Below are 27838 nucleotides of genomic sequence, written 5' to 3' on the forward strand. Positions count from 1 at the left end.
TTCAATGCTATGTATATTGTAAGTGGATTCAAATTGGTGTTTTTTGTCTTTTGAAAACCACTTGCATGTCTTACAAAAATATTTTTATCTAGAGACATGTGCAATTTTACTTGTTTGAATGTACTTGGTTTGCAAACATTTGTAGAATTTATTTTTTATAATTTGGTACAAAAAATTTAATTCTAATAAATATTTTTCTAAGTTTTAAATAAATTGTGATACTTTGTAGATTCTGAAAATTATTGATTTCAAAAAGTCAATTCAGATATTTAGAATTGTCTTTCTGATTTCATATTATATTTGTAGAAGGAGTCACAAGTATGATGAAATTTATACAATAGAATCTTTATTCTAAATTTACACATACATATTTATCTAATAAAAAAATGTATGGTGACAAAGAAAGTTGATCACAAAATGATACATAAGAAATCAGATTATATGGAGATTTAAGATTCTTTTTTACTCTTGTTTATAAAAATTGGTATAATTGATTGGAAGAAAATTACATAGATGATATAATTTTTTTTAAACCTGTAATAACATACAAATAATATTTGTTATAGTATCTGCTAATATGATTATTTTTTATAGTATTTGATTACTATATATATATATATATATATATATATATAATATGAATTCATAAAGAATTAATAAAAAATAATAAAAAAATTAATAAAAATAAATTGTGGTGGTATTAGCAAAAACTATAGTGGCCTATGGTGGTGTTGTTCTTATGAATGTATTTCTTGTTTTAAGTCTTCTTTTAAGAGTCTTTAGTCTTCCTATATTTGGTGATAGTCATTCTTGTTTAATATTATACCATCTTTGAGTAATTATCTATTCTTTTTGGGAGACACAAGAGTCTATTGAGATTTTCATTATGTGTGATTTATATCCTTGACAATTTGACAAAAGTGCTAATTTATTATTCTTATTATGTTTTAAAAGTGAGTGGATTATTCTACTTCTTTTAATGTGTTTAAAAGGTTGCAAACTATCCACCTTTAAACTAAAACTTTTATTTTCTAATATTGATTCGTTCTTCAAAGAGAATAAACTATCATTCTTTGTTGAAATTTTTATTTGATATTAGAGGTTAAAGTTTATCCTCTTCTAATTTGATTTGTGGGTTTTTCTAATTTGTTTAATATATAGAGATAGAAGAAAAAATTATGCATGCTATACTTTGTAGAAATAAGAATAGATTTGCAACTATTTCAAATCTTTATGAGCTTATTAATATTTTTAGAGTAGAAATCTCATGTACTACTAATACCAACCATAGAGGTATTATTCCTTCACTCATTAAAGAAATCTATTATGAAGTTTAAAGCCTACACTAATAAGTTGTGTAATTAAGAGAAACAAATAAATCTATCTTATAATTAAATCTAAGAATTCTTATTACTACAAGAATGACAGAGGCAAGGATTAGTATGCCAATTTTTTTGATAGAACAAAATTAAAATTTTAAATGCTTCTACAACAAATCAAGTTCTATCTAAGATTACATCTTTTTCAATACCCTTATGGATTTACCTAAGTTAGATTCATGGAAGTGCTCTTTTTTGGTTGCATATTTGATGGAAAAAGATTCATGATTCTTTTATGATCTAAATTCATTCTTGAAAGTATTTATGGCTACATATAAAAAAAGTGATTAAAAAAAGATGGTTGAGACTAAATTTCTATTTTTACAATAAGAATCACGTTCAACTACTATATATATTATTGAATTCTAAAATCTTGCTTGTAACATAGATTGGAATGATAAAGCCCTTATCAATCAATTTTGATATGGATTATAAGATGATATTAAAGATTTGTTATTGACAATGCCAAAAGCGGATTTATTGGAATAATTTATTACTTGAATCATTGCATGTGACAATTGACTTTTTGAAAGATATCTAAAATAAAGATTTAATTAGAGAGGAATAAATGAAGTTATAACAATAATTCTTAAATTTTCAAAAACTTATTCATCAAGATCAAAACCTATGTAAATTGATAAAATATATTTTAAAGTTCTCACTAAGCAAGAAAAAATTTAATATTGTTAAAAAGGTCTATAATTATATTATAAAGAATCAAAATAAAATACTTAATATTGTCTAACTTTCTTACTTTGTTTTATAATAGATGTTTATTTAGGTCCAAAAAAATTGAAAATTCTTTGCTTTATTAGATTTTTTAGTATTAGTTTATTTTATAGATAAAGACTTTATTAAAAAAATAAAAAATAACTTTAATCAATCAAACTAATACATATAGAAATTATATATGGTTTTTTATTGTCTTCAAAAGATATTACTTATAAAACTATTATTTTAGATGTAGGAATTAATAAATAGAAAAATTAAGTAATATTTAATGTGATTAATTTTTCCTCCAATCAAGTTATTTTAGAATTGTTATAGCTAAAGATATATAATCTTCAAATAGATTAAATTTCTTGTAAATTTAATTTTTTCCTTAGTTTAATCTAAAATTTTATTATCAAAGTAAAAAAATTATAAGTCTAAAATAATTAAACCTTTATTGGTAGATACAAAAAATTTCATGCATGATGCAAAAAAAATCATTTTTTGTAATATATGCCATATTTATTTTTAGTAGTAGAAAGATTTCAAGAAAATTTACAAGCTAGTATTAAGATTATCAAGATATTTTTGAAAAGAAGAATATAAATATTCTTCTAAAATATCATTCCTATGATTTTTCAATTGATCTTCAAGTAAGAGCTCAACTGCCATTTGGACGAATCTATAGCCTATGGAAGAAATTTATAATTTGGATCAAGAAGTTGTATAGTTGAAAGAAACAAGTAGATTGACTTCACAATCAAATTTAAGATGTTTTGTTTTTATAAGTAAAATAGAGACAAGGATTAATATGCTTAAGAAGATCAAATTTTCAAAGATTTTTCGAATAAGTCAAGCTATATCTAAAGTTGTGTTTCTTCCAATATGTTGATGGATTTACTCAAATTGGATTTATAGGCACATTTCTATCTCAAAGTAATTTCTTTTGATTTGTAACATTGATATAAAAGAATTCAAAACTCTTTTATGTTTTGAATTCATTCCTAGAAGTGTTTATGGTCACATTTGGAGAAAGTGACTAAAAAAGAGTAGTAGAGATGAAGCTCTCATTTTTACAACAAAGTTCATAATCATCGACTATATATGTTACTAAATTCTAAAACCTTGCTTGGAACATGGATTAGAATAACAAAGTCTTTATTAATCAATTTTAATATGAGCTGAAGGACAATGTCAAAGATTTATTATTAACAATGCCAAAAGAAAAATATTTAAAATAATTTATTACTCAAGACATTGCATGCAATAATTAATTATTTGAAAGACATTCAAAATAAAGATTTGGTTGAAGAGAAACAAATCAAGTAATGATAGAAGCTCCCAAATTTTCAAAAATTTATTCATCAAGGCCAAAACCAATACAAATTGATATGATTTGTTTTAAATCTCTTATTGAGTAAGAATAGACTTATTATCATTAAGAAGGTTTGTGCTTATATTATAGAAAATCCAAATACAGTACTCAACATTGTCCAAAATAAAATACAATCACAAAATGAGGAGCATGGTTGCCAAAGACGATAATGTATTAAAACACAAGTTTCTCTAGCTACAATAAGAATTGTGTGCCTGAAATCTTATGTAATTCCTAGCAAAGGTTATATTCTCTCCTAAAATCCCTCACCTTCTTCTATAATAGAAATTTGTTTAGGACTAAAAAATTACAAAGTCTTAGCCTTGTTGGATTTAGGAACCTCAATCTATTTTATAGATGAAGATTTTGTCAAAAAATAAGATACAACTTTGGTTAAAAAAATCAAATTTGTATATGTAGAAATAATAGTTGATTGTTTGTTGTCTTCTAAGGATATTTTATATAAAATTATTTATATAAAAATAGTAAGTAGTACTTATAATAATTTAATAATATTTAATATGATTAGATTTCTTTATAATCCAATTATTTTAGAATTATTATGGTTAAAAAAGTTATAAACCTCAAATAGATTGGATTTCTTGCAATCTTGATTTTTTCCATAGTTTAGCCTAAGATTTTGCTAGGCAAGTAGAAATCCATAAGACTGATATATCCAAACTATTATTGATAAATACAAAAGCTTTCATGTATATTTTTTAAAAAATACTAATTTTTATTACATACATTATACCTATTGTTGATAGAAAAAAAATCCAAATAGTATTCTAAGCCAATACTAAGATTATCAAGACGTTTTTGAAAAAATAAAAATAAAAATATTCTTCCAAAGTATTTTTTTATGATTATTCTATTTATCTATAAGAAAAAACTCAACCACCATTTAAACTAATCTGTAATCTATCATAGAACAAGTTGGCTGCATTGAGGAAATACATTAATAAGAATTTGGCTAAAAACTTTATATACCATTTTAAATCTCCAATTAAAGATCCTATCTTATTTGTGAAGAAAAAAGACAAATCTTTCCAAATAAGTGTAGACTATCAAGGACTCAACAAGATCACAATCAATAATAGATATCTTCTATCCTTGATTTTAAGACTTTTTGATCAACTGAATCAAGCAAAGATCTATACAAAAATAGATCAATAAAAAAAATATATAATCTTGTATACATTAAAGAAGGAGATAAATAAAAAATTATATTTTGAACTAGATATGGCCATTTTGAATATAATGTCATGCCTTTTGGATTCATGAATGCACAAACTATTTTTTAGCATCTAATAAATGATATATTTTGTGAATTTCTTAATGATTTTATTATATACTATGTATATGATATCTTGATCTATTTTAAGAATACAAAAGAACATAAAATTTATGTTCTTCATATATTATAAAAATTGAAAGATGCAAGATTATAAGGTTATATAATCTAATTTATAATTTAATTTAGGATTTGATTTAGGGTTTAGGATTTTATTAGGGTTTATTAAGATTTAAGATTTAGTTAGTTTTGGCCTAAAGTTTGAATGAAGTCAAATAGGATTTTAACTAGAATTAAATTAAGATTGAATTGAGATGTATTTGAGAGATATTTGAAATCATTCTAATATTTTGTTAAAGATTTCTTATTGTTTCTTTGAAATTTCTTTGAGGTTTCTTTGAATTTGATTAAAGCTTGATTAATATTATTATGATCTAATTAGAGTTTAGTTAGTATTCTATTATATTTAGGATTTTGTTGTTACAATTTCCATTCTACCTTCCACAGCTAGGTGCTCAAAGCATTCTCAAGCAAGACTTTACGTATTACGACATATTTGGTGAACCCAACATGAAACGCTTGAGGTGGAAGGAATTTAGTTTTCTTGGATTATTTGAGTTTTGAAGAAGAAAGACAAGAAAGTTGGAAGAAGAGCTTTAGGTGATATGTGAATTAGAGCTTTTGAATGCTTGGAGCTTTGGAGACTATCTTAAAATACAATGGTAATATTTGGCTATTGAACCTAGATTTCATAAACAAGTGAAGAAATTGCTTGGATGGGGTGTAGAAACATGGTCAAAATTTCAAGAACTTTTGAAAGAAGAATTTATTGATGGAAATGAGGATAGGATTATCAAGCGAAAGTTTTTGGATTGGATAGAGTTACAATCAAGCAAACATATGGATCTTTATGAATTCTTAGAAAAATTTGATAGGAAATTTTATCAACTCTCATCCTTAGAAAGACGATCATTGGGTGCTTTAAAGATAGATTTGTTTTTACATGGTCTTGATGATGCCTTGAGAGATGAGCTTTTTATGCTTCTTGTAGATGAATCTACGAGATAGATTATACCAATAATTGGAAGAAGTTGAAAGAAGTAGTGGTTATTTTAACAAGGCAACAAGAAGCAAAAGCTAAAGAAGTTGCAATATGGCCTAAGAAATCTTCTACTTTGGCTTCTATATCATCTTTATCAATGCAAGGGAATGATCTTAAAAAAAGAGAAGAAGAAGAAAAAATGGAGGACTTCAATGGAGAAGCCAATTCTTTATAGAAAAAAGAAATTGGATCTTATATCAAGGATGGTGAAAGAGAGAACGAACTCTTTTTTCAAACTATTACTATAGAAAGTCAAGGTATCTAAAATTTTGAAGACAATATAGAGCTCAAGGATTTGGAAACTAATGACAATGCGATTGGAAGGTATAGCTATTCTATATTAAATAAGTTTGTACAAGTTGGTGATGGCAATTTGGATAGAAAATTTCTTGGGGAGAAAAAAGCATTTTTTACATTTGAAGGAGGTGAGGATGTTTTGCCTAATACTTTGGATTATGTTGAATAATTTAAGATTGAACCTTTACAAAAAATGGATTATGGATCTATTGAAGGTTATAATCATGAAGATTGTATGAATTCACAATATTATGATGTGAGAAGTGGTGGAATTATGCATGGATATAATGATGAAAGTCAAATTGCATGTGGGTATGAGACCACATATGAGTTGGATGAAAGAAGTTATGAGTTTTCACATAATTATTATAAAGAGGGTTATGAAATTACACAAGGTTATGATACTAAATGTGGTTGTGAAATCACAAAGGATTATTATGAAAGTTATGAGACTTTTCAAGACATGAGATTTTGAAAGGGTATGAGATTTTTCAATATTATGAGATTATACAATGCTTTGAGACAACAAAAGATTATGATTTTTCTCAAGGATGCATTCAAGAAGATATAAAGGATGTTATACAAGATTATGTGGCAAATGAAGATTATGAGACAAAAGATAAGGATGCTAAGTCATTGACTATGATTAAGTTAATTGTGAGCACTTTTCTTTTGGACCAAGGTCAAAGTTACATAGATAATGCACATGTAATGGGAACACAATTGGATTTTGACAAAGATAAGATTCATCATCAAGTATGGAATTCAAGGGTTGGAAATCTAAAAATCTTCAAATATAAAGACATGGAAAATGAATTCAAAGATTACATGAACATCTTAAATGGGACTTGGAATCAAAGAAATAAGAAAAAAGATATAAGCAAGATGTATGTGGCTATGTGGAAGAGGTTTCAATTCAATCTTTTTTTTTCAAATTTTTTACCTCGCCAATGGTTTGGTCATGTGCAAAGGAAGATATTTCCAAACTACTTGCACATGTGTAATAAATGGAAACATTGGCATTAAAAAAAAAAAAAAAAAGATTTTGAAAAATTATTTTTTTAAAGCAAGACTATGGAGGTATAAAAAGAGATGTACATTTACAAGATATAGGTGCCTTTGATTTAAGTTTTATTGGCAAAAAAAAAAAAAATGATTGAAAAAGAATTATGTGAGTTACAAATATTAGAAGATGATGAAAGATTTTTGCTATTTATCAAGAAAATGGATTGGAAGATTCTTAAAAAAAATTGCATATATAGGATTAAAAGATGATGACAATGGAAGCGAGTGAAGATATTCAAATAAAAGCAAACATAAATAAATATAGAAGCCTTTGTCAAAGACATAAATCTTTTAACACAACAAGATGACTTTGATTTGAATAACGAATATGAAGAAGAAGAATTGGATGAGGACATTCAAAATATTATATGAATCAAATAAAGTTGAATTATTTGGTACACACTAGAGGATGCACAAGTTCAGAGGGGGTGGATGTCGTGTTATAACATGACTATATGGTGAAAGATGATAATATGGATCTTATTATAAAAGAGCCAAGTTAAAAGAAAAGGTAGAAAAATATGGATAAAAGATAGGAAGGTAATAAAACTTTTAATAGTAATACTGTTTTTTTAGAAAAAAATAGCTTCTACTTACTTTGTAGGGCCAAAAATTAAGGAAAATAAGGTAGATTGGAAAAATAAATGATATAGACATCTTTAGAAAAAAGTTAAGAATAAATTCTAGTAAAATTTACTAAAAAAAAACTAGATGTTGATATCCGGAGAGGGCCGGTTATGAACTAGGATCAAAATCAAACCCTGAGGCACAAAACCGAGTCTCGATGACGACTCCAAGATTCTTTGGTAGATCGAAGAAAGGTATTTGAGAGAAGATTGGATAGAGTTTCTATGGGCGTTGATTTTGGGTGATTTGGAGTTATTATGACTTTGTAAGAGCTTTGCAAAGTCAACGTTTGTTTCAGATGACTTGGGTTTTATGAAATAAAATAGAGTTTACGTTTTTGGTGATTTCGAGAGTTTTGTAGCAGATCTATGGGTGAAATTTTGTGGATTTATGGTTATAGTTGTGTTTAATATGAATTGTGAATTTGAGCTCGATCTAACGGTTGAATTGAGGAATATTGAGGTTTAAGTGGGTCAAGGTCTCAAAAAGTGGAATTTTAGGTCTAGTAGGGGTTTTTAAGATTTCTTGAAATCTACTAGTTGAATTGGAGTGAAACTTATATGAGAGAATATTAGACTTGATTTTTTATGTGTATAAAATTTTTGGAATCAATCGAACAGTGAAAAAGAGAGATATTGGCTCTGGAAGATTGGTATTAAGATTGGAGAAGGAGGCCAGCCAATACCCGAGCACATTTTTGAAGTTATCATCAATTTATAACTCCGATCCTTTTTAATTTTTTTGTGCTTGTTTTCAACTTATTTTTTAAGAAGTGTGCAAAATTTGAATTAAGATCAACGGTTTATTCATTAGTTATTGAGGTTTAAATCTTTTATAGGAATTACTAGGGTTTGGTTTAGGGTTTGGTTAGATTTTGGTTTTGGATTTAGGATTTGGATTAGGATTTGATTTAAGATTCAGGATTTGGTTAGGATTTGATTTAAGATTTAGGATTTGATTAGAGTTTGGTTTAGGATTTAGGATTTGTATTAGGATTTGGTTAGGATTTTATTTAGGATTTGAATTAAGATTTGGTTTAGAATTTAGGATTTGGATTAGGATTTGGATTAGAATTTGGTTAGGATTTGATTTAGGGTTTTGGATTTGATTAAAGATTTAGTTAGGATTTGGTTAGGATTTGGTATAGGATTTAGTTGGGATTTGGTTTAAAATTTGTTTAGGATTTGATTTAGGGTTTAGGATTTGGTTAGGATTTGATTTAGGGTTTAGGATTTGATTCAGGTTTGGTTTAGGATTTAGGATTTGTATTAGGATTTGGTTAGGGTTTTATTTAGAATTTGGATTAGAGTTTGGTTTAAGATTTAGAATTTGAATTAGGATTTAGTTAGGATTTGATTTAAGATCTAGGATTTGGTTTAGGATTTGATTAGGATTTGATTAGGATTTGGTTTAGGATTTGGTTGGAATTTGGTTTAAGATTTATTAAGGGTTTGATTTAGGTTTTAGGATTTTATTAGGATTTAAGATTTAATTAGATTTGGCCTAAAGTTTGAATGAAGTTCAATAGGATTTTAACTAGAATTAAATTAAGATTGAATTGAGATGTATTTGAGAGATGTTTGAGATCATTCTAATATTTCTTTAAGTTTTTTTATTGTTTCTTTGAAATTTCTTTGAGTTTTTTTTGAATTTGATTAAAGCTTGATTAATATTATTATGGTCTAATTAGAGTTTAGTTAGTATTCTATTATATTTAGGATTTTATTGTTGTAATTTTCATTCTACCTTCCACAACTAGGTGCTCGGAGCGTTCTCAAGCAAGACTTCACGTATTACGACAACGATAATTGGACTTGAGGTGCCTTCTAGATAATGATGCCATTCTTGAAACAAATCCATGATTGCAAAGCATTCTTTGTCTTAGATCTCATAATTAATCTCATTTGCTGAAAATTTTCTCAAATAGAAAGCTATTAGATGGAGTTTGTCATCTGTTCTTATTTGTGACAAGACGACACCTATAGCAAAATCTGATGCGTACGTTTTCATAAAAAATTGTCTTGAAAAAGTCAACGTAATATAAGATTAGTACAAAAATAAATTCTTTCTTTAAAGCATCAAATGATACTTCTCCTTCTTTATTCCACTGAAGTTTGTCTTTAAAAGTCAAACGTGTAAGTGAAGTAGCAACTTGAGAAAAATTCTTGATGAAGATTTGATAGTAATTAGTAAAGGCCAATAAACATTGCACATCTCATATTGTTCTTAAAATCTTCCAATATATGATAGTTTGAAGCTTCTCGAGATCCATCGTAAGGCCTTTGTTGGAAATGATGTACCTTAAAAAGTCAACTTGAGTAGTGTAGAATACACACTTTTTCAACTTGGCATATAATCATGCATCTCTAAGTTTCTATAATACACAACGAATATGAAGCTCATATTCTTCTGTATTCTTAGAGTAGATTAGAATGTTGTCTAAATAAAAAATAATAAAATCATCTAAAAACTCATGAAAAACATCATTCATAAGATGTTGAAAAAGAGCCGATGCATTCAAAAGTCCAAAAGGCATGACATTATATTCAAAATGTTCATACCTAGTTCAAAAAGCAAACTTTCATTCATCTCCTTTTTTGATACAAACTAAGTTGTATGCTCCTCGTAGATCTATTTTCATATAGATCTTTACTTGATTGAGTTCGTCAAGAAGTCCTAAAATCAAAAGCAAAGGATACTTATTTTTGATGGTGAACTTATTGAGTCCTCGATAATCCATATACATTCACAGAGATCTGTCTTTCTTCTTCACAAATAAGATAGGAGCTCTTGCTCGAGATTTAGAATAGCGTATGATATTCTTTGTCAAATTCTCATCAATGTACTCTTTCAATGCAGCCAACTCATTTTGCGATAAGGTATAGATTGGTCCAAATGGTAGTTGAGCTCTTTTTACAAATCAATTGAACAATCATAAGGTCAATATTCGAGGAGAATATCTATATTCATCTTTTCAAAAATGTCTTGGAATTCTTGATATTGCTTAGAAATACCACTCGACGTTGTTTCACCATTAGAAGTGGGTGTAGCATATATAGCAAAAGATGATCCTTCTTTTGAAGCATGCATGAAAGCTTTTGTACCTATTAATAAAGATTTGGATATAATGGACTTATGTATTTCTACTTTGCTAACGAGATCTTAGATTGTACTATCAAAAAAGTTAAGGTTATGAGAAATCCAATCTATTTGAGGGTTATATTTTTTCAGCCATGATAATCCTAAAATAATCCGATTAGAGGAAGATTTTATTACATTAAATACTACTATGCTGTTATGATCTTTAATTGCTATATCTAAAGGAATAGTTTCATGGATAATATTTTCAGAAGACAATGAATGACTATCTATGATTTCTACATGTACGGATTTAAGTTGCTTTAGTAAAGGTATTTTTTGATTTTTGGCAAAATCTTTGTCTATAAAACATGTTGAGGCTCCTTTATCTAACAAGGCAAAGTCTTTGTGATTATTAGGTCTTAAATATACTTCTATTATAAAATAAGGTGAGAGGTCTGAGGAGAAGATAGGACCTTTACTAGGTATTATACATGATTTCAGCCGCACGATCCCTATTGTAGTTGGAGAAACTTGTTTTTTGACACATTATCTTCTTTGGTAATTGTACCCCTCATTTTGTAATTATATTGCTTCTTTGGGCAATATTGAGTAGTGTGTTTAGCTTCTCCACAATATAAACACAACTCTTCTTGGCAATGTCAAGTCTTTTCCTGCTTCGTGAGAGGTTTAAAATGTATCATATCAATTTGCATTAGTTTTGGCTTTGATAAATATGTTTCAGAAAACTTGAGAGCTGCTGCCATTACTTGACTTGTTCTTCTTCAACCAAATCTTTGTTCTTGACGCCTTTCAAATAAATGATTACCGCATGCAATGACTTGAGTAATAAATTCTTCAAAAGATTCTACTTTTGGTATTGTTAATAATAAATCTTTGACGCTATCCTTCAATCCATATCAAAATTGGTTGATAATTGCTTTATTGTTCCAATCCACATCGCAAGTAAGATTTTGGAATTCAACAGCATATGTATTGGTTGATAGTGATCTTTGTCATAAGGATAAAAGCTTAGTGTGAGCTACTCATTCTTGATCACTTTCTCTAAATGTGGTTGTAAATATTTTTAGGAATGAATTCAAATCATAAAAGAGTCATGAATCTTTTTCTATTAAAGGTGTAAACCAAGAGAAAGCACTTCCTAATAGTAGTGCGCCTATAAATCCGACTTGGATAAATCCATCAAGATATTGAAAAGGGTGCAACCTTAGATAGAGCTTGACTTGTTGTAAAAATCCTCAAAATTTTTATCTTGTTCTATCAAACTTCTCAAGCATACTAATCCTTATCCCTGCCATACTTGTAGAAGTAAAACTCCCTGCATTTGGTTGTGATGTTGATCTACTTGCTTCTTTCAACTACACAACTTCTTGTCATAGACTCTGAACTTCTTCCATAGGTTTAGGCATAGTACTTCCATGATTCACGTTGGAAATACGTGAGATTTCCACTCTTAGAGTATTGACAAGCTCATGAAGATCTACCATAGTTGCAAATCTATTCTCACTTCTGTTGAGAGTAGCATCCATAATCTTTCCTTCCATAGAAAAATTCAAACAAATTCAAAAGTTAAATTAGAGGAAGATAATCCGCAACTTCTAAAAATAAATCCTACAAAGAGGGGTAATCCACTCTCTTTAAGGAAAAGATCAATGTTAGAAAAGAAGATTTTTTGTTTAAAGGTAGATATTCTATAACTTTCAAAACACAACAATAGAAGTAGGATAATCCACTCACTTCTAAAACAAGACAGAAACAATATGTTAGCACTCTTGTCAAATTCTCAAGGATATGAATCTCAAAGAAAGAGAATCTCTAATAAATTTTTTTATCATTGAAGAGAACTAGAAAGTTTTTTAAAAGGTGATGTAATATTAATTAGAATGGCTATTGTCAAAAACAAGAAGACTAGAAAGTCTTGAAATAAGACTAAGATTAGAAAGGCGTTGACAAGAGTGAAGAAGGCTTCACTCTTGCCTCCATATATACTATCTAACTAAGATCTACGTGGTGATGTTCTATAAGACTTCCAACATGTGTTGGCTTTATTAACCACATGTCTTATCATGCAAGGTAAGTTATCTATATATGAACCATGTAGTTAACTTGTTCCATAAGCTACTACACGAAGATAACTTGTTCTACAAGCTATCAATACATGGTTAGCTTTTTGGCCAAGTTTCTAACCTACAAACACATCTAAAGTCAAAATTGCATCTATGAAGCTTTTAAGAAGCTTCTCTAGAAGACTTTATGAAATTATTCTATATTTACCTACTTCTACTTAATCATATAAGTAACTATTGAGGTAAATATATATGTCCGTGACATAATCATAATTAGCAAAGAAAGGTGTTTGTTGAGTAGAAGAATGTACTAAATTATTGTATGCAAACTTTGCTAATGGCAAAAGAGTTTTATCTTGATGATAGTTGATAGTACACCTCAAAGATTGTTCCAAAATTTGATTTATCTATTTCGTTTGTCCATCAATTTAAAAATAAAAAGCCAAAAAAAATTTATATCTACTTTTAGAATCTTAAATAAGATTCTTTAAAATCTTAATATAAATTGAGTCCCCCTTATGTGATATAATATCCTTTGGCAATCCATGATAGCGATAGATATTATCAATAAAAAGCTTACTTCTTTCTTCACCTGAAATAGATTTTGTATATGGTACAAAATGTGTCATTTTGGTGAAGTAATCTAGGATTACGAATATAGAATCATGTGAACTTGAGACTAAAAGATCCGTGATAAAATCCATAGAAACAAAAGACCAAAGTTGTTTTGAAATAGTTAACAATTGAAGTAGTCCATAAGGTCAATAGCAAGGAGTTTTGAATCTTGAACAAATATCGCATGATTGTACAAAGTCTTTGACTCCCTTCTATATTTGAGGCCACCAAAAATCTCTTGATATTAGCTCCAAAGTCTTATTATATCCAAAATATCTAGCTGCTGGAAAATTATGACAAGCTTGAAGGACACATCATCGTACCTCGCCTGTTAGAATATTTAAGCAATCTTTGAAATATAGTAAGTTGTTCTTGAACTGAAACTTTGAAGTGTTATAGGACTTATAGGAAGTATTCTTGATATTATGAACAAGAAGATTAGAGGACATACTTGATTAAATTTGCTTGATCAAGATTGAATCAACAGCCAATGTTGATTTTATTGCTCAAAGATGAAAATTCTTGGGCTTCAAGAAGATCATTCTTTGTTGATCAAAAGTTACATCTCCTTATTTTGGCGTAAGATAAGAACATCTAAAAAAGACATCTGATAGACCTTGTTATTTTTTGGATTGATAAGTAATCTTGAAATTGAATCTGGATAAAGACATGCTCCAATGGGCTTGACAATGATTCAAAATATGTGCTGACATGAAATACTCAAGGTTCTTACGGTTTGTATACATGGTGACTGGACTTGAAGCACCTTCTAGATATGACACCTTTCTTGAAATGAATCTGTAATTGCAAAGAGCTCTTAATCATGGATCTCATAATTAAACTTGGCTGCTCAAAATTTTTTGGAACAAAAAGCTACTAGGTGGAATTTATCATTTGTTCCCATTTGTAACAACATAGTACCTATAGCAAAGTCTGACACATCTATTTCCACAAAAAATACCTTAAAAAAATCAACACAATGCAAGATTGATGTAGAAGTAATTTCCATCTTTAAAGCATCTAATGATGCTTCTACTTCTTTATTCAACTTAACTTTGTCTGTATAAGTCAAACGTGTAAGTAGAGCTACAACTTGAAAAAAATTCTTGATGAAGATTTGGTAGTAATTAGCAAAGCCTAATAAGCATTGTACATCTTGTATTATTCTTGAAATCTTCCAATCTATGATAGTTTGGACCTTCTAGGGATCCATCATAAGGCCTTCGTTGGAAATGATGTATCGTAAAAAGTCAACTTGAGTAGTGTGGAATATACACTTTTTCAACTTGGCATGCAATCCTGCATCTCTAAATTTCTGTAATACAAGATGAGCATGAAGTTCATGTCTTTTTGTATTCTTAGAATAGATTAGAATGTCATCTAAATAACAAACAATAAAATCATCTAAAAACTTACAAAAAACATCATTCATAAGATGTTAAAAAGCAGTCGATACATTTGTGAGTCCAAAAGGCATGGCATTATATTCAAAACGTCCATATCTAGTTTGAAAAGTAATCTTCTATTTATCTTCTTTTTTGATACGAATTAAGTTATATGCTCCTTGTAGATCTATTTTGGTATAGATCTTTGTTTGATTGACTTGGTTAAAAAGTCCTAAAATCAAAGGCAAAGGTTACCTATTATTGATGGTGATCTTATTGAGTCCTTGATAAGCAACAAATATCTGCAAAGATTTGTCTTTCTTCTTTACAAATAAGATAGGAGCTTCGATTGGGAATTTAGAATGGCGTGTGAAGTTCTTTGCTAAGTTTTCATCAATGTATTCTTTTAATATAGCCAACTCATTTTGCAATAAGCTATAGACTGATCTGAATGGTGGTTGAACTCTTTCTTGCAAATCAATTGAACAATCATAAGGTCAATGCTCTGGAAGAATATCTACATTTTTTTTTTCAAAAACATCTTAAAATTCTTCATATTAGCTGGGAATACTATCTAACATTTTTTCACCATTAGAAATAGACATAGCATATATAACAAAAGATGTTCTTTCTTTTGTAGCATGCATGAAAGTTCTTGCACCTATCACTAAAGTTTTGGAAGTACTAGACTTCTGTACTTCTACTTCACTAACTTGATCTTGGATTATACTACCAAAAAAATTAAGATTACGAGAAATTCAATCTATTTGAGGGTTATATTTTTTTAGCCATACTAATCCTAAAATAATTGGATTGAAGAAAGATCTTATTACATTAAATATTATTATATTTTTATGATCTTTAATTATTGCATCTAAAAGAATAATTTCATGGATAATATTTCTAAAACTCAACAAAAGACCATTTATGACTTTTACTTGTACAGATTTAGTTTTTTTGACTAAAGATATTTTTCGATTTTGATAAAATCTTTGTCTATAAAACTTTTAAGAACAAGAACTTAATAAAAAAAATAAACAAGTGAGACTTTTGTCAAAGAAGGATGACAAAATAGAGATAATTAAATATATATATTAAGAAAGAAACTCGAATGGCTATTGCTAAAAGACAAGAAAACTAGAGACCCTTGAAACTAGACTAGAAATAAGAAAGGAGTTGACAAGAGTGAAGAAGGCTTCACTCTTGCCTTTATATATATTATCTACCTAAGAGCTACGTGATGATGTTCTATAGGACCTCCAAAAATGTCTTGACTTTGCCCAATACATATCTTAGCTTATAAGACAAGTTTTCTATGAAGGCACCACATAGTTAACTTGATCTACAAGCTACTAACATGTGTTGCACGTGGTTAACTTGTTGACTAAGTTTCTAACCTATCAATCAAGTATAAATACATGTAAAGTCAAAGCAACATCTATGAAGCTTCTAAGAAACTTCTCTAGAAGATATTATAAAATATATCTATTTTTATCAACTTCTATCTATTCATATCACCTAAATAATAATTACAATAAATATATGTCCGTAACATTATTCCTTTTTAAGGACGAGTTCGACAAGGAGCAGTGATTATATGTCAAGGAAGTCTAAGATGTAGTGAATTGTACTTGCTACATATTTTGATCTTTGTTCTCTTTGAAGATGATTAATAGGGCCTCTCAACCCTCGATAGTGTCCCATACCAGGGCGGAAAGACCACCCAGTTATTTGATCATTGTTGAGGCCTTCATAACTTTCTTCAAATAAAATATTTGAAACACCGTCAAGAGTTATTTTTACCTCTAGTAAAATCACCAAACACCGAGAGTTCCTTTCAAGTTCGTGATACCAAACGCATTGTGTCTCACCATCCATTCAAGGAAGAACATGTTGTTCTTGAGAATCTTCATCTCGATTACGTCATCCTAAAAATTGTGACAATCATAATGTCTTGTCCAACAAGTCAATAAATGAAGGCTCTTAAGTCGAATCTGCTAGTTGTTGGTTCTCCATCTCCTCGGCATCACAACTACAAAGAAGCTACAAACAAGGATTGAAAGTAGAATGTTATCTTGCATGGATCTTATTTCTTTTATAAGGAAGGTTTTCATCTTTATTTTGATGGATGTTATTAATGAAAAGCCTCCACCGCCTTTATTATATTTGTAAGATTTTTTACTAGCTCCCATGTGCATTCACTAATATCATATCCATGCCAATGGATAAGATATTTAAATTTATTATGATGCCGCCTTGAATCTAGGACTTCTTTTACTTCGACCTCTTTATTATTGTCCACTTCTATAAGAGGAGGTGGAGTTTGACATCTTCTTGGTATGTTCATTGTCTTCTATAGTTCAAGAAGAGACATGTACAATATTGGATGGATTTTCATTGACTCTAGTAGGTATAAGCAATATGCAACTAGATTGATTTGTGTAAAAATAGAAAATGGTCCAAGCCTTCAATAGTCCAACTTGTCACAAGCACAAGTCGTCTTGAAATTGCAACGAAGTAGTCATATCTTGTCACCTATGTGGAATAGTGGTTGTTTCTTTTGATAGACATCCTCATTAATCTTTAGTTGTTCTTAAGCTTCTTTTAACTGCGCCTTCACTGTTGCATGAAGCTTTGACAAATGATTTGCCAAAACTTTCGCTACAGGATTATTAGCTTTTGAAAAGTCAAAAGTATCAAGTTGTGGATGATAACCATAATTGGCAAAGAAAGGTTTTTGTTTTGTAGAAAAATGTACCGTATTATTGTAAGCAAGCTTTACCAATGACAAAAGAATTGTCCAATCATCTTATTGGTAGTTGATGGTACATCTTAAATACTACTCCAAAACTTGATTAAAACGCTCCGTTTGTCCATCAGTTTGAGGATGGAATGCAGAAGATAGTTTTATATCTACTTTTAGAATCTTGAAAAGAGTCTACCAAAATCTTGATACAAATTGAATTTTCCTATCTGATATAATATCTTTAGATAATCTATGATAGCGATAGATATTGTCAAGAAAGAGCTTAGCTGTTTCTTCACTTGTGATGGATTTTGTACATGGTACAAAATGTGCCATCTTAATAAAACAATCTACTATCACAAATATAGATTCATAAAAATCTAAGATTGAAAGATCGATGATGAAATCTATAGAAATAGAAGACCATGGTTGTTTCGGAATGGATAATGGCTGGAAAAGTCTATAAGATCGATGATGAGGAGTTTTTGATCTTAAGCAAACACCACAAGATTGTACAAAATCTTAGACTACTTTCATCATTTGGGGCCACTAAAATTTCCTAGATATTAGTTCCAAAGTTTTATTATACCCAAAATATCCTACTGCTGAGAAGTCATGACGAGCTTGAAGAATAGGTAATCGAGCTTCACCTTCTGGAGCATATAGGCGTCCTTTAAAATATAGTAGATTGTTCTTGAATTCAAACTTCAAAGTATTATGAAACTTTGAAGGATTTTTCTTAATATCACGAATAAAAAGATCAGAACACATACTTGATTGAACTTACTTAATGAAAGTTGAATCAACAATTAGTATTGATTTCATTGCTCAAAGATGAAGATACTCTGGCTTCAAGAGAATTGTCTGTTGTTGATCAAAAGTAGCATTTTCTTCCTTTAATGCAAGGTAAGATCGTTTAGAGAGTGCATTTGACAAACCTTATTATTTTTTCAATTGATAAGTAATCTTAAATTCAAATCTTAATAAAGACATACTCCAACGGGCTTGGCAATAATTTAAAACATGTACACACATGAAATACTCAAGGTTCTTGTGATCCGTATACAAGGTGACTAGAGTAGGAGCACCTTCTAGATAATGACGCCATTCTTGAAATGAATCCAAGATTACAAGAAGTTCTTTGTTGAAGATCTCGTAGTTGATTTCGATTGTTGAAAAGTTTTTGGAATGAAAAGCTACTAAGTGAAGTTTATCATCTGTTCCTATTTGTGATAATACGACATCCAAAGCAAAATATGATGCATTTATTTCCATGAAAAATTGCTTAGAAAAATTGACGCGACACAAGATTGGTATAGAAACAAAAGTTATCTTCAAAGCTTCAAATGCTACTTCTGCTTCTTGTTCTCATTGAAATTTATCTTAACAAGTCAAACGTATAAATGGAGCTGCAACTTGAGGGAAATTTTTGATAAAGATTTGATAGTAATTGGCAAATTCCAAAAAGCATTGGACATCGCTTATTATTTTTGAGATCTTCTAATCCATAATAGCTTGAATTTTTTTAGGATCCATCATAAGTCCATCATTTGAAATAATGTATCCTAAGAAGTCAACTTGAATAGTATAAAATATACACTTTTCTATCTTAGCATAGAGTCTCGCATCTCTTAATTTTTGTAAGACATGACGAACATGAAGTTCATATTCCTTTATGTTCTTAGAATAAATAAAGATGTTGTTTAGATAACAAACAATAAAATCATCTAAAAACTCTCAAAAGACATCATTCATTAGATATTGGAATGCTGCTGGTACATTTATAAGTCCAAAAGGCATGACATTGTATTCAAAATGTCCATACCATATTCAAAACACAATCTTCCATTTATCTCCTTCTTTGATGCATACCAGATTGTATGCTCCTTGTAAATCTATTTTATATAGATCTTAGCTTGATTCAATTGATGAAGGAGTACAAATATCAAAAGTAGCAAGTATATGTTCTTGATGGTGATTTTATTGAGTCTTCAATAATCGACACACATCCGCAATGATCCATCTTTTTTCTTCACAAATAAAATTGGAGCTCCTGTTGGAGATTTGGAATGGTGTATGAAGTTTTTGGCCAAATTCTCTTCAATATACTTCTTGAGTTCAACCAATTCATTTTATGATAAATTGTAGATTGGTCCAAATGGCGGTTGTGTTCCTTCTTGAAGGTCAATTGAGTAGTCATAGGAACGATGATCCGGAAGAGTATCCGCATTCTTCTTCTCAAATATATCTTAAAAATCTTGATATTGGCTTGAAATGCTACTTGAAGTCTTTCTACTAGTAGAAACAGATGTGGCATAAATGACACAAGGTGATCATTCTTTTTCACTATGCAAAAAACTTTTTACACCTACAAATATAAGTTTAATTGTGCTAGACTTATGACTTTCTACTTGATTAACTATGCTCTTAATTATACTTTCAGCAAAGTCAAGACTACAAGAAGTCCAATCTATTTTAGAGTTATATTTTTCTAGCCATGATAAATCTAAAATAACTAGATTAGAGAGAGATCTAATGATATTAAATATTACAAAGCTATTATGACTATTAGTTACTACTTCTATAGAAAGAATTTCATGAGTAACATCTCCTAAAGACAACGGACGACTATCTATGACTTCTACATGAATAGGTTTAGTTTTCTTCATTGAAAGCATGCTATGTCTTTTAGCAAATTCTTCATTTAAGAAACATGTTGAGGCTCTTGAATCTAACAAAGCAAAGAATTTGTGATATTTAGGTCCTAAAATAACATTTATCATAAAAGCAAGAGAGGATTTTGAGAAGAGAATAAGACCTTCATTAGATATTGTATAAGGTTTCAATGGCACGGTCCCTATTATAGTTGGACAAACTTTTTTTTTGACATACTATCTTCTTTGATAGCCATACTCCTCATTTTATAGTTGTGTCACTTCTTTGGACAATGTTGAGCAATGTGCTTAGGTCCTCCATAATATAAGCTTAATCCTTCGTGACGACGATGAGTCTTTTCTTGCCCAATAAGAGGTTTGAAATGTAACGCATCAATTTGCATATCTTCTACTTCCGAATATATGTATTGAAGAGGTGTTGGTGTTGCTATCGAATTATAGTAACATTGAGGTCCACTTATATGGTTCTTTGATCAAAATTCAAAAAGATGATTGTTGCACTTCATAGCAAAGTCAATTGCTTGATTCAATGTTTGAGGAACAGATAAGTTGAGCATTAATTTTTTTACCTCAAATTGTAATCTATAGAAAAATTGGCTAATAAGTACAACATCATCCCACTTGATATCAGTTACAAGTTGTTAAAATTGTGAAGCATATAATATTATTAATTAATTTCTATGTCGCAAAATATGAATTTTTGTTAATTACAATACGGATTACATCATGTTTTCCATACGTAGATCAAAATTCCTCCAAAAAAGCCTCGAGATTATCTAATATTGGATCTTGTCATTTAAAAAAAGATGAAAACCATGACAATAGTGAACCTGAAAGAAGCATACCAATGAATCTAACTTGTGATCCTTGAGTTGAATAACTTTGGAATTGAAGTTCAATCACAAGTTGTACTAGATTGATAAATCCTCTAAACTTTGATCTGATGCCATTAAACTTCTCGGATATAACAATTCTTAGTTCTCTAACATTGGAAGGATATTCCATAATAAGAGAAGGGACATGATTTGGTACAGATGTTGAAGCAGCTCCAATCATTTCTATATCTTTACTTCCTACCAATCTTGTTGCTCCTTGTGAAAGTAAATTAAATTGATGCATCGCAAGTATTAACTTCCTCAATTGCTCTTGCATTTGTGACATTGCATTCTTCATTTCAACAAGTTTTGTTATGATAACACTTAAAAAAGAGAAGATATCTAATATTGCTCAAGACAAATAGAAGAGAGGACTTGAGAACAAAGAAAATACTAAGAATAATATCAATTTAGAAGAGGGTATTCCGCAACTTCTAATATGCTTATGCCTTATCAAGAGAAAGAAGTAATCTACTCTTAATCAAGATTAGAGAAAGCTCTGATATTATATATGCACTCTTATCAATCTGTCAGGGACAAGAACTTGATAAAAATAAATAAATAAGTGAAACTTTTCTCAAAGAAGGATGAAAAAATAAAAATAACTCAATATGTATATTAAGAAAGAAATTGAAATGGCTATTGCCAAAAGACAAGAAAACTAGAGACCCTTGAAACTAGACTAGAAGCAAAAAAGGAATTAATAAGAGTGAAGAAGGCTTCACTCTTACCTCTATATATACTATCTACTTAAGAGCTATGTGGCGACGTTTTATAGGACCTCCAAAAACGTGTTGGCTTTGCACAACACGTATCTTAACTTGCAAGGCAAGTTTTCTATATAGGTGCCACATAGTTAGCTTGTTTTACAAGCTACCAACATGTGTGGCACGTGGTTAACTTGTTGACCAAGTTTCTAACCTATTAATGAAGTATAAGTACATATAAAATCAAAGTAGCATCTATAAAGCTTCTAAGAAGCTTTTTTAGAAGATATTATGAAATTAATCTACTTTTACCTACTTCTACCTATTCATATCACCTAAGTAACAACTATAGTAAATATATATCCATGACAAAAATAGATTGAAGCTCTTGAATTTAATAAGACAAGGATTGTGTGATTTTTGGATTCTAAACACACATCTACTATAAAATAAGGTGAGGATTCTAATGAGAGAATAAGACTTCTACTAGGTATTACATATGATTTCAACCGCATGGTCTCTATTGTAGTTAGAAAAACTTATTTTTCAATAAAATATCTTCTTTTGTAATTGTGCTCCCCATTTTATAATTATGTTGCTTCTTTAGATAATGTTGAGCAGTGTGCTTAGCTTCTCCATTGTATAAATACAAACCCTCTTAGCAACATCAAGTCTTTTCTTGCTCTGTGAGAGTTTTAAAATGTATCATATTAATTTGTATTGATTTCGGCCTTGATGAATATGTTTCAAAAACCTTGGAAGCTATTGCCATTACTTAATTTATTCCTCTCGGATCAAGTCTTTGTTCTAGATGTCTTTCAAATAATCAATTGTAGCATGCAATGGCTTGAGCAATAAATTATTTCAAAGATTTTATTTTGAGCATTGTTAATAATAAATCTTTGAGACTATCCTTTAATCCATATCAAAATTGATTGATGAGTGCTTTGTCATTTCAATCAACATTGCAAGCAAGGTTTTGAAATTCAAGAGTATATGTAGTGGTTGATTGTGATGATTGTCATAAAGATAAGAGTTTGATCTCTATTATTTGTTCTCGATCACTTTTTCCAAATCTAGCCATAAACACTTCTAGGAATGAATTCAAATCATAAAGGAGTTACGAATCTTTTTTCATTAAAGATGCAAACCAAGAGAGAGCACTTTCTCATTGATATTTGGCTATGAATCCAACTTGAGTATATCCATCAGGATATTGAAAAGGATGCAACCATAGATAGAGCTTGACTTGTTGCAAAAAACTTTAAAATTTTGATTTTGTTCTATCAAACTTCTTATGCATACTAATCCTTGTCCCCATCATACTTATAGAAAAAAAACTCCCTATATTTGGTTGTGAGGACAATCTACTTACTTCCTTCAATTGCACAATTTCTTGCCACAGACTCTGAACTTCTTCCATAGGTGTAGACATAGTACCTCTATGATACATTAGATATATTAGATAGTAATATTAGAAATATGTGAGATTTATACTCTAAGAGTGTTAACAAGCTCATGAAGATTTGCAATAGTTGCAAATCTATTCTCACTTCCACTAGGTATAGCATCTATAATCTTTTCTTTCATAGGCAAGTCAAACAAATCCAAAAATTTAAATTAGATGAAGGTAATAGCCATTTTAATTTAATATTGTACCATCTTTGAGTAATTATCTATTCTTTTTGAATAATACAAGAGTCTATTGAGATTTTTATTATTTATAATATATGTCCTTGATAGGTTAATGGCAGATTATCGTAGCAACATCAAAAATTGTGAGTGACATTAGCAATATCCTTTATATATACACACAAAAAAACTTAGAATACAAGAATTAAACCTGTTGTTTGTAATAAATAAATAAATATTTATAAAAAAAAACTATATGTCTATAAGTATAATTTGAATACATTACATAATTACAAGTTTGAATTTATGTGTAAATTATAAAATTATTTTAAAACTACAATTCATAATTAATTTTTAAAAATAAAAATCCTTACAATTTCATCAACTTTATGTAAATATTTTTGAAAAAAAATTTATTAACAAAAAAAAAAAAAAAAAAAAATGTCACTTGTAATAATCAATTTCAATGAGGAAGGAAAAAAAGTTAATAATAATAATAATAATAATAAAACACTGAAAAATTTATTAAATAAATTTTCTTAGAGAGGATGCTTCAAGGGAATCAATCCTAAAATGGAGAAAATCCTATAAGGCGGCGATGACGTGGCGAATGGAGAAGAAGGAAGCAGACACGAGCGTGATGCCCCACCCGAGTATCGGATCAGGGTATCAATCAAAGCAGGGTATCGAGGGTGGTCTGATTTACGCGCTCCCTCAGCGTTGTGAAGCCGCAATGTTGGAAGTGAGTGACAAGAGGTCGACGAGGAGGAGGGGCCGATTGATTTCGCAAGCTTCGTTGGGCCGATCACCTGCATCGCAGCGGGTTTGGTTTGTACACAATCGGAGCGAAGTGGGTTTCTCAGAAGAAGAACGATATTGTCATTGAAATTCTGGATTTGGAGTGTTGTAGCATCCGGCACTTTTGTGTGACGTTGAGGGATCTGTGTGGCGTTGGTCTGCTTTCTTCTCTGTCCAGTTTGGTTTTGAGAGGGAAGGGGTTGATTGAGAGGAGGAATTGGATTCTATTGGCCATGGACGGATGGGACACGACGACGACGTCGACTGTGCAGAAGATACCGCTGCTGTCCACGCGAGCTGGGCCGCGGGATGGGGAGAAGTGGACGCAGCGGCGGAAGGAGGAATTTATGGCTCTGATTAAGTACATGGAGATGAACAAGGAGAGGGATAATGACTGGTTTCGGATTTCGCCCAACCAGGATGGAACGAAGTGGAAGGGGAAGTGTTGGTACATACACAATTTGCTCAAGTATGAGTTCGATTTGCAGTTTGAGATCCCTGTGACGTATCCGATGACGGCCCCGGAGCTTGAGTTGCCGGAGTTGGATGGGAAGACGGCAAAGATGTATCGTGGCGGTAAAATCTGCCTCACCATTCACTTCAAGCCTCTGTGGTCGAAGAACTGTCCAAGATTCGGGATCGCGCATGCTTTATGTTTAGGGTTAGGGCCATGGTTAGCCGCAGAGATTCCTCATCTGGTGGATACCGGAGTGATCCAGCACAAGGAGAAGGAGGTGACTGCGGCATCATCGTGACCTAGGCTCAGCTGGCGTTAACGAGCTCAGCTAGGATATTTATTCACTATAGGAGCTATTTCTTTCATCTGTGTTGTGTTCGAAGTAATTGAATGTTGTATTCAATGTCTTTTTCTTAGTACCTCTGCAAATGGATTTGATCAGGATGCGACTTTCTCTATTGTTTTACGCATTTCAGAAAAAATGATCTTCTCGACATTGTCTAGATGCACAAGGTGTTACTACCTTCACAATAAGTCACTGTGCTATCCCTTGCATGAGATGGTTGCAGTTAACCGGGAGCTATGAAAGTGTACTCTTCAAATATGTTCTCTCCCAAATTTGTGCGCGATTGATGATCCCAGGTGGTACTAATTATTCACAATCTGTGATGAGTAAACGAACGATTACGGTAACCATGTCCAACATCTGTCTACCCTGAGGAAGCCCCAAATCTAAAGAAAGAGTTTCAAGCACGTTAGATCATGATTGTAACATTTATGAGGATGGTAAAAAAAAAAAAAAAAAAAAAAAAGAAAAAGAAAAAAGAAAGAAAAAAAAAGCTTTTGTATGAACATTAATTTATCGACTCCTATAGCGGAAAAAACCCTCACAGGACATGATGACGATTATCTTGCCTGATTTCATTTCCTCTGAAAAGTTTGGCTTGATCATGGCAACCCAAGCAGAACCCGGCCCTCATCTTCAGCCACCCAATAAAAGTATTGGAGTAGCTCTCAAAGTTAATGAACAGAAATCAAGAACAACTTCCTGACTCGGGGAAAGGGTTTATGGTTGCAGGCATTAATAAACAACTGTGATCCAACAACCTGAACGCCGATCGCCCCACAGAGACCACCAGATGGTCGAACTCTGAAGAGTATACCCAAGAGGACATGTCAAGAGAGGACACTTCCATAGAGTCGAGAAATGCCAACACGATTTCTTCAAGCGCAGGAGCGACCTCCCAGGTGAACACTAACCGCTTGTCAAGCTTGGAGTCTTCCTTTTACTTCCGAGTCACCCTGGTTGTGCAAGTCTCGAGTTTTTTTCTGAAAATGTGATACGTCACCACCACGGAGTCACTGTCCAACACCATCCTGCGGACATTGGGATCCTGCACGAGCTTCACCCCATGACTTTCTGGTGATGTTGCATTTCTTTTTCTTTTTACTGTTTGCTGCATTGTGTGGGGGCAGCTTCATGTCCTGGTAACCACTAACCCAAGACTGCAAGAATTGGACCTCTCAAGGTTGGTGTGTTGTTGCAGAGTTCCATGAAATGGTATACTTTGTGACATGGTCTGAAAGAGACAAAAAAAAAAAAAAAAAAAAAACCAAAAACCAAAACCAAAACCAAAACCAAAAAACCAAAAAAACCAAAAAAAAAAAGAAAAAAAAAAGACAAAAGACAAAACAAAATTAAGAAGAATTCAAATAGCTCAAACATTATTAAGTTTGTGGGGGAAATAATACTTCTATCTACGGCTCTCTTGTAGCCTTCCAAAGCTTCTTTTTTCGGAGGAATATTTTGACAAAGTTCTTGTTTTATAGACATTGATTTATATATATATATATATATATATATATAAGAAAATTCTAAAACCACTTTGGTTCTATAAAATTGACATTCCAAATAAGTCTGAGGTACTCTTTTATTCAAGTTTATACCCAAATCTAAGTCCTTTGCTTCACATGTTTTATTAGTATCAAAAATGACTTCCAATTTGAATTGTTTTTATGCATTTTAGAGCCTCAAGGTCATGTTCTTCCAAACTCATTAATGCATGGTCTTCTTCTATTTTTTCCTTCCATCTTTTCTTCTATATGTTTTAATATACTTTCTAATTTATTCTTTTTTAAAAAAATAATGCTCTTTTTATAAATATTTTTAGTAAAATAATTGGCATATACTTTGCCTTAATAACATTATATATTATAAAAAATATTATAAATCTATTTTTTTATTTCTATCCAGAAATAAACTAACTCATAGTTTTTATTTTTATTATTTATTATTTGGATGATATATCTAATCTCTTTAAATCTACAAAAATATGATTTTAAAAAGATGAAAAGAAATCAAAAAAACCTTAAATTCTAAAACATATGTATGTAATGATTGCAAAATTCTTCTAATTTAAATGATATGCCATAATATTTTGCTGGAATTCTATTGTAACAAGATAAACACAAAAAATAAAAAAGTCATTTTTAAATACTTATAGTAAACTAGACAAAAATAATCTGAAATCTAATTATAATTTTTACAACTCATAATATGTGAAAATGTTTTATAATGGGCTCAAACTCATCCACACTATTAATAAACTTAAGGAAACAACTTCAAGGTACTATTAACTTAAGTTAGTTCCAAATAAGTTGATCCTCTTTGGTTGTTGTTTAAGATCTACAACTTTATCTCAATTAAAAATAATATTATAAGATTTTATGATTGAATTCTTATTATTATTGATATTATTATCATTTCTAGTTTTATTAATTTTACTAAGCATAATAAAATTGATTCTATTTTATGCCACTTTATTAAAGCTTTAAAAAATAAAAAATGAACTTGTAATCTTATTATAATAATTAGTCATAGATATTTTTTTCTTTATCTTCCTAAAAAATTTATTTAATTTGTCTTTTTTCAC

At 30.1% G+C, this 27838-nt stretch overlaps 1 protein-coding gene across 1 annotated transcript; it reads left to right on the plus strand.

Annotated features, from left to right (window-relative positions):
- The first annotated feature begins 24391 nt into the window (after window positions 1-24391).
- Window positions 24392-25312, plus strand: LOC112293138 (ubiquitin-fold modifier-conjugating enzyme 1). Its single transcript, XM_024542267.3, has one exon. It carries the CDS (start codon window positions 24682-24684, stop codon window positions 25201-25203), a length of 522 nt encoding a protein of 173 aa, XP_024398035.1. The 5' UTR covers window positions 24392-24681; the 3' UTR covers window positions 25204-25312.
- The last annotated feature ends 2526 nt before the right edge of the window (window positions 25313-27838 follow it).

Source organism: Physcomitrium patens, chromosome 16, assembly GCF_059467195.1.
Source record: "Physcomitrium patens ecotype Gransden chromosome 16, ASM5946719v1, whole genome shotgun sequence".
NCBI lineage: Eukaryota > Viridiplantae > Streptophyta > Bryopsida > Funariales > Funariaceae > Physcomitrium > Physcomitrium patens.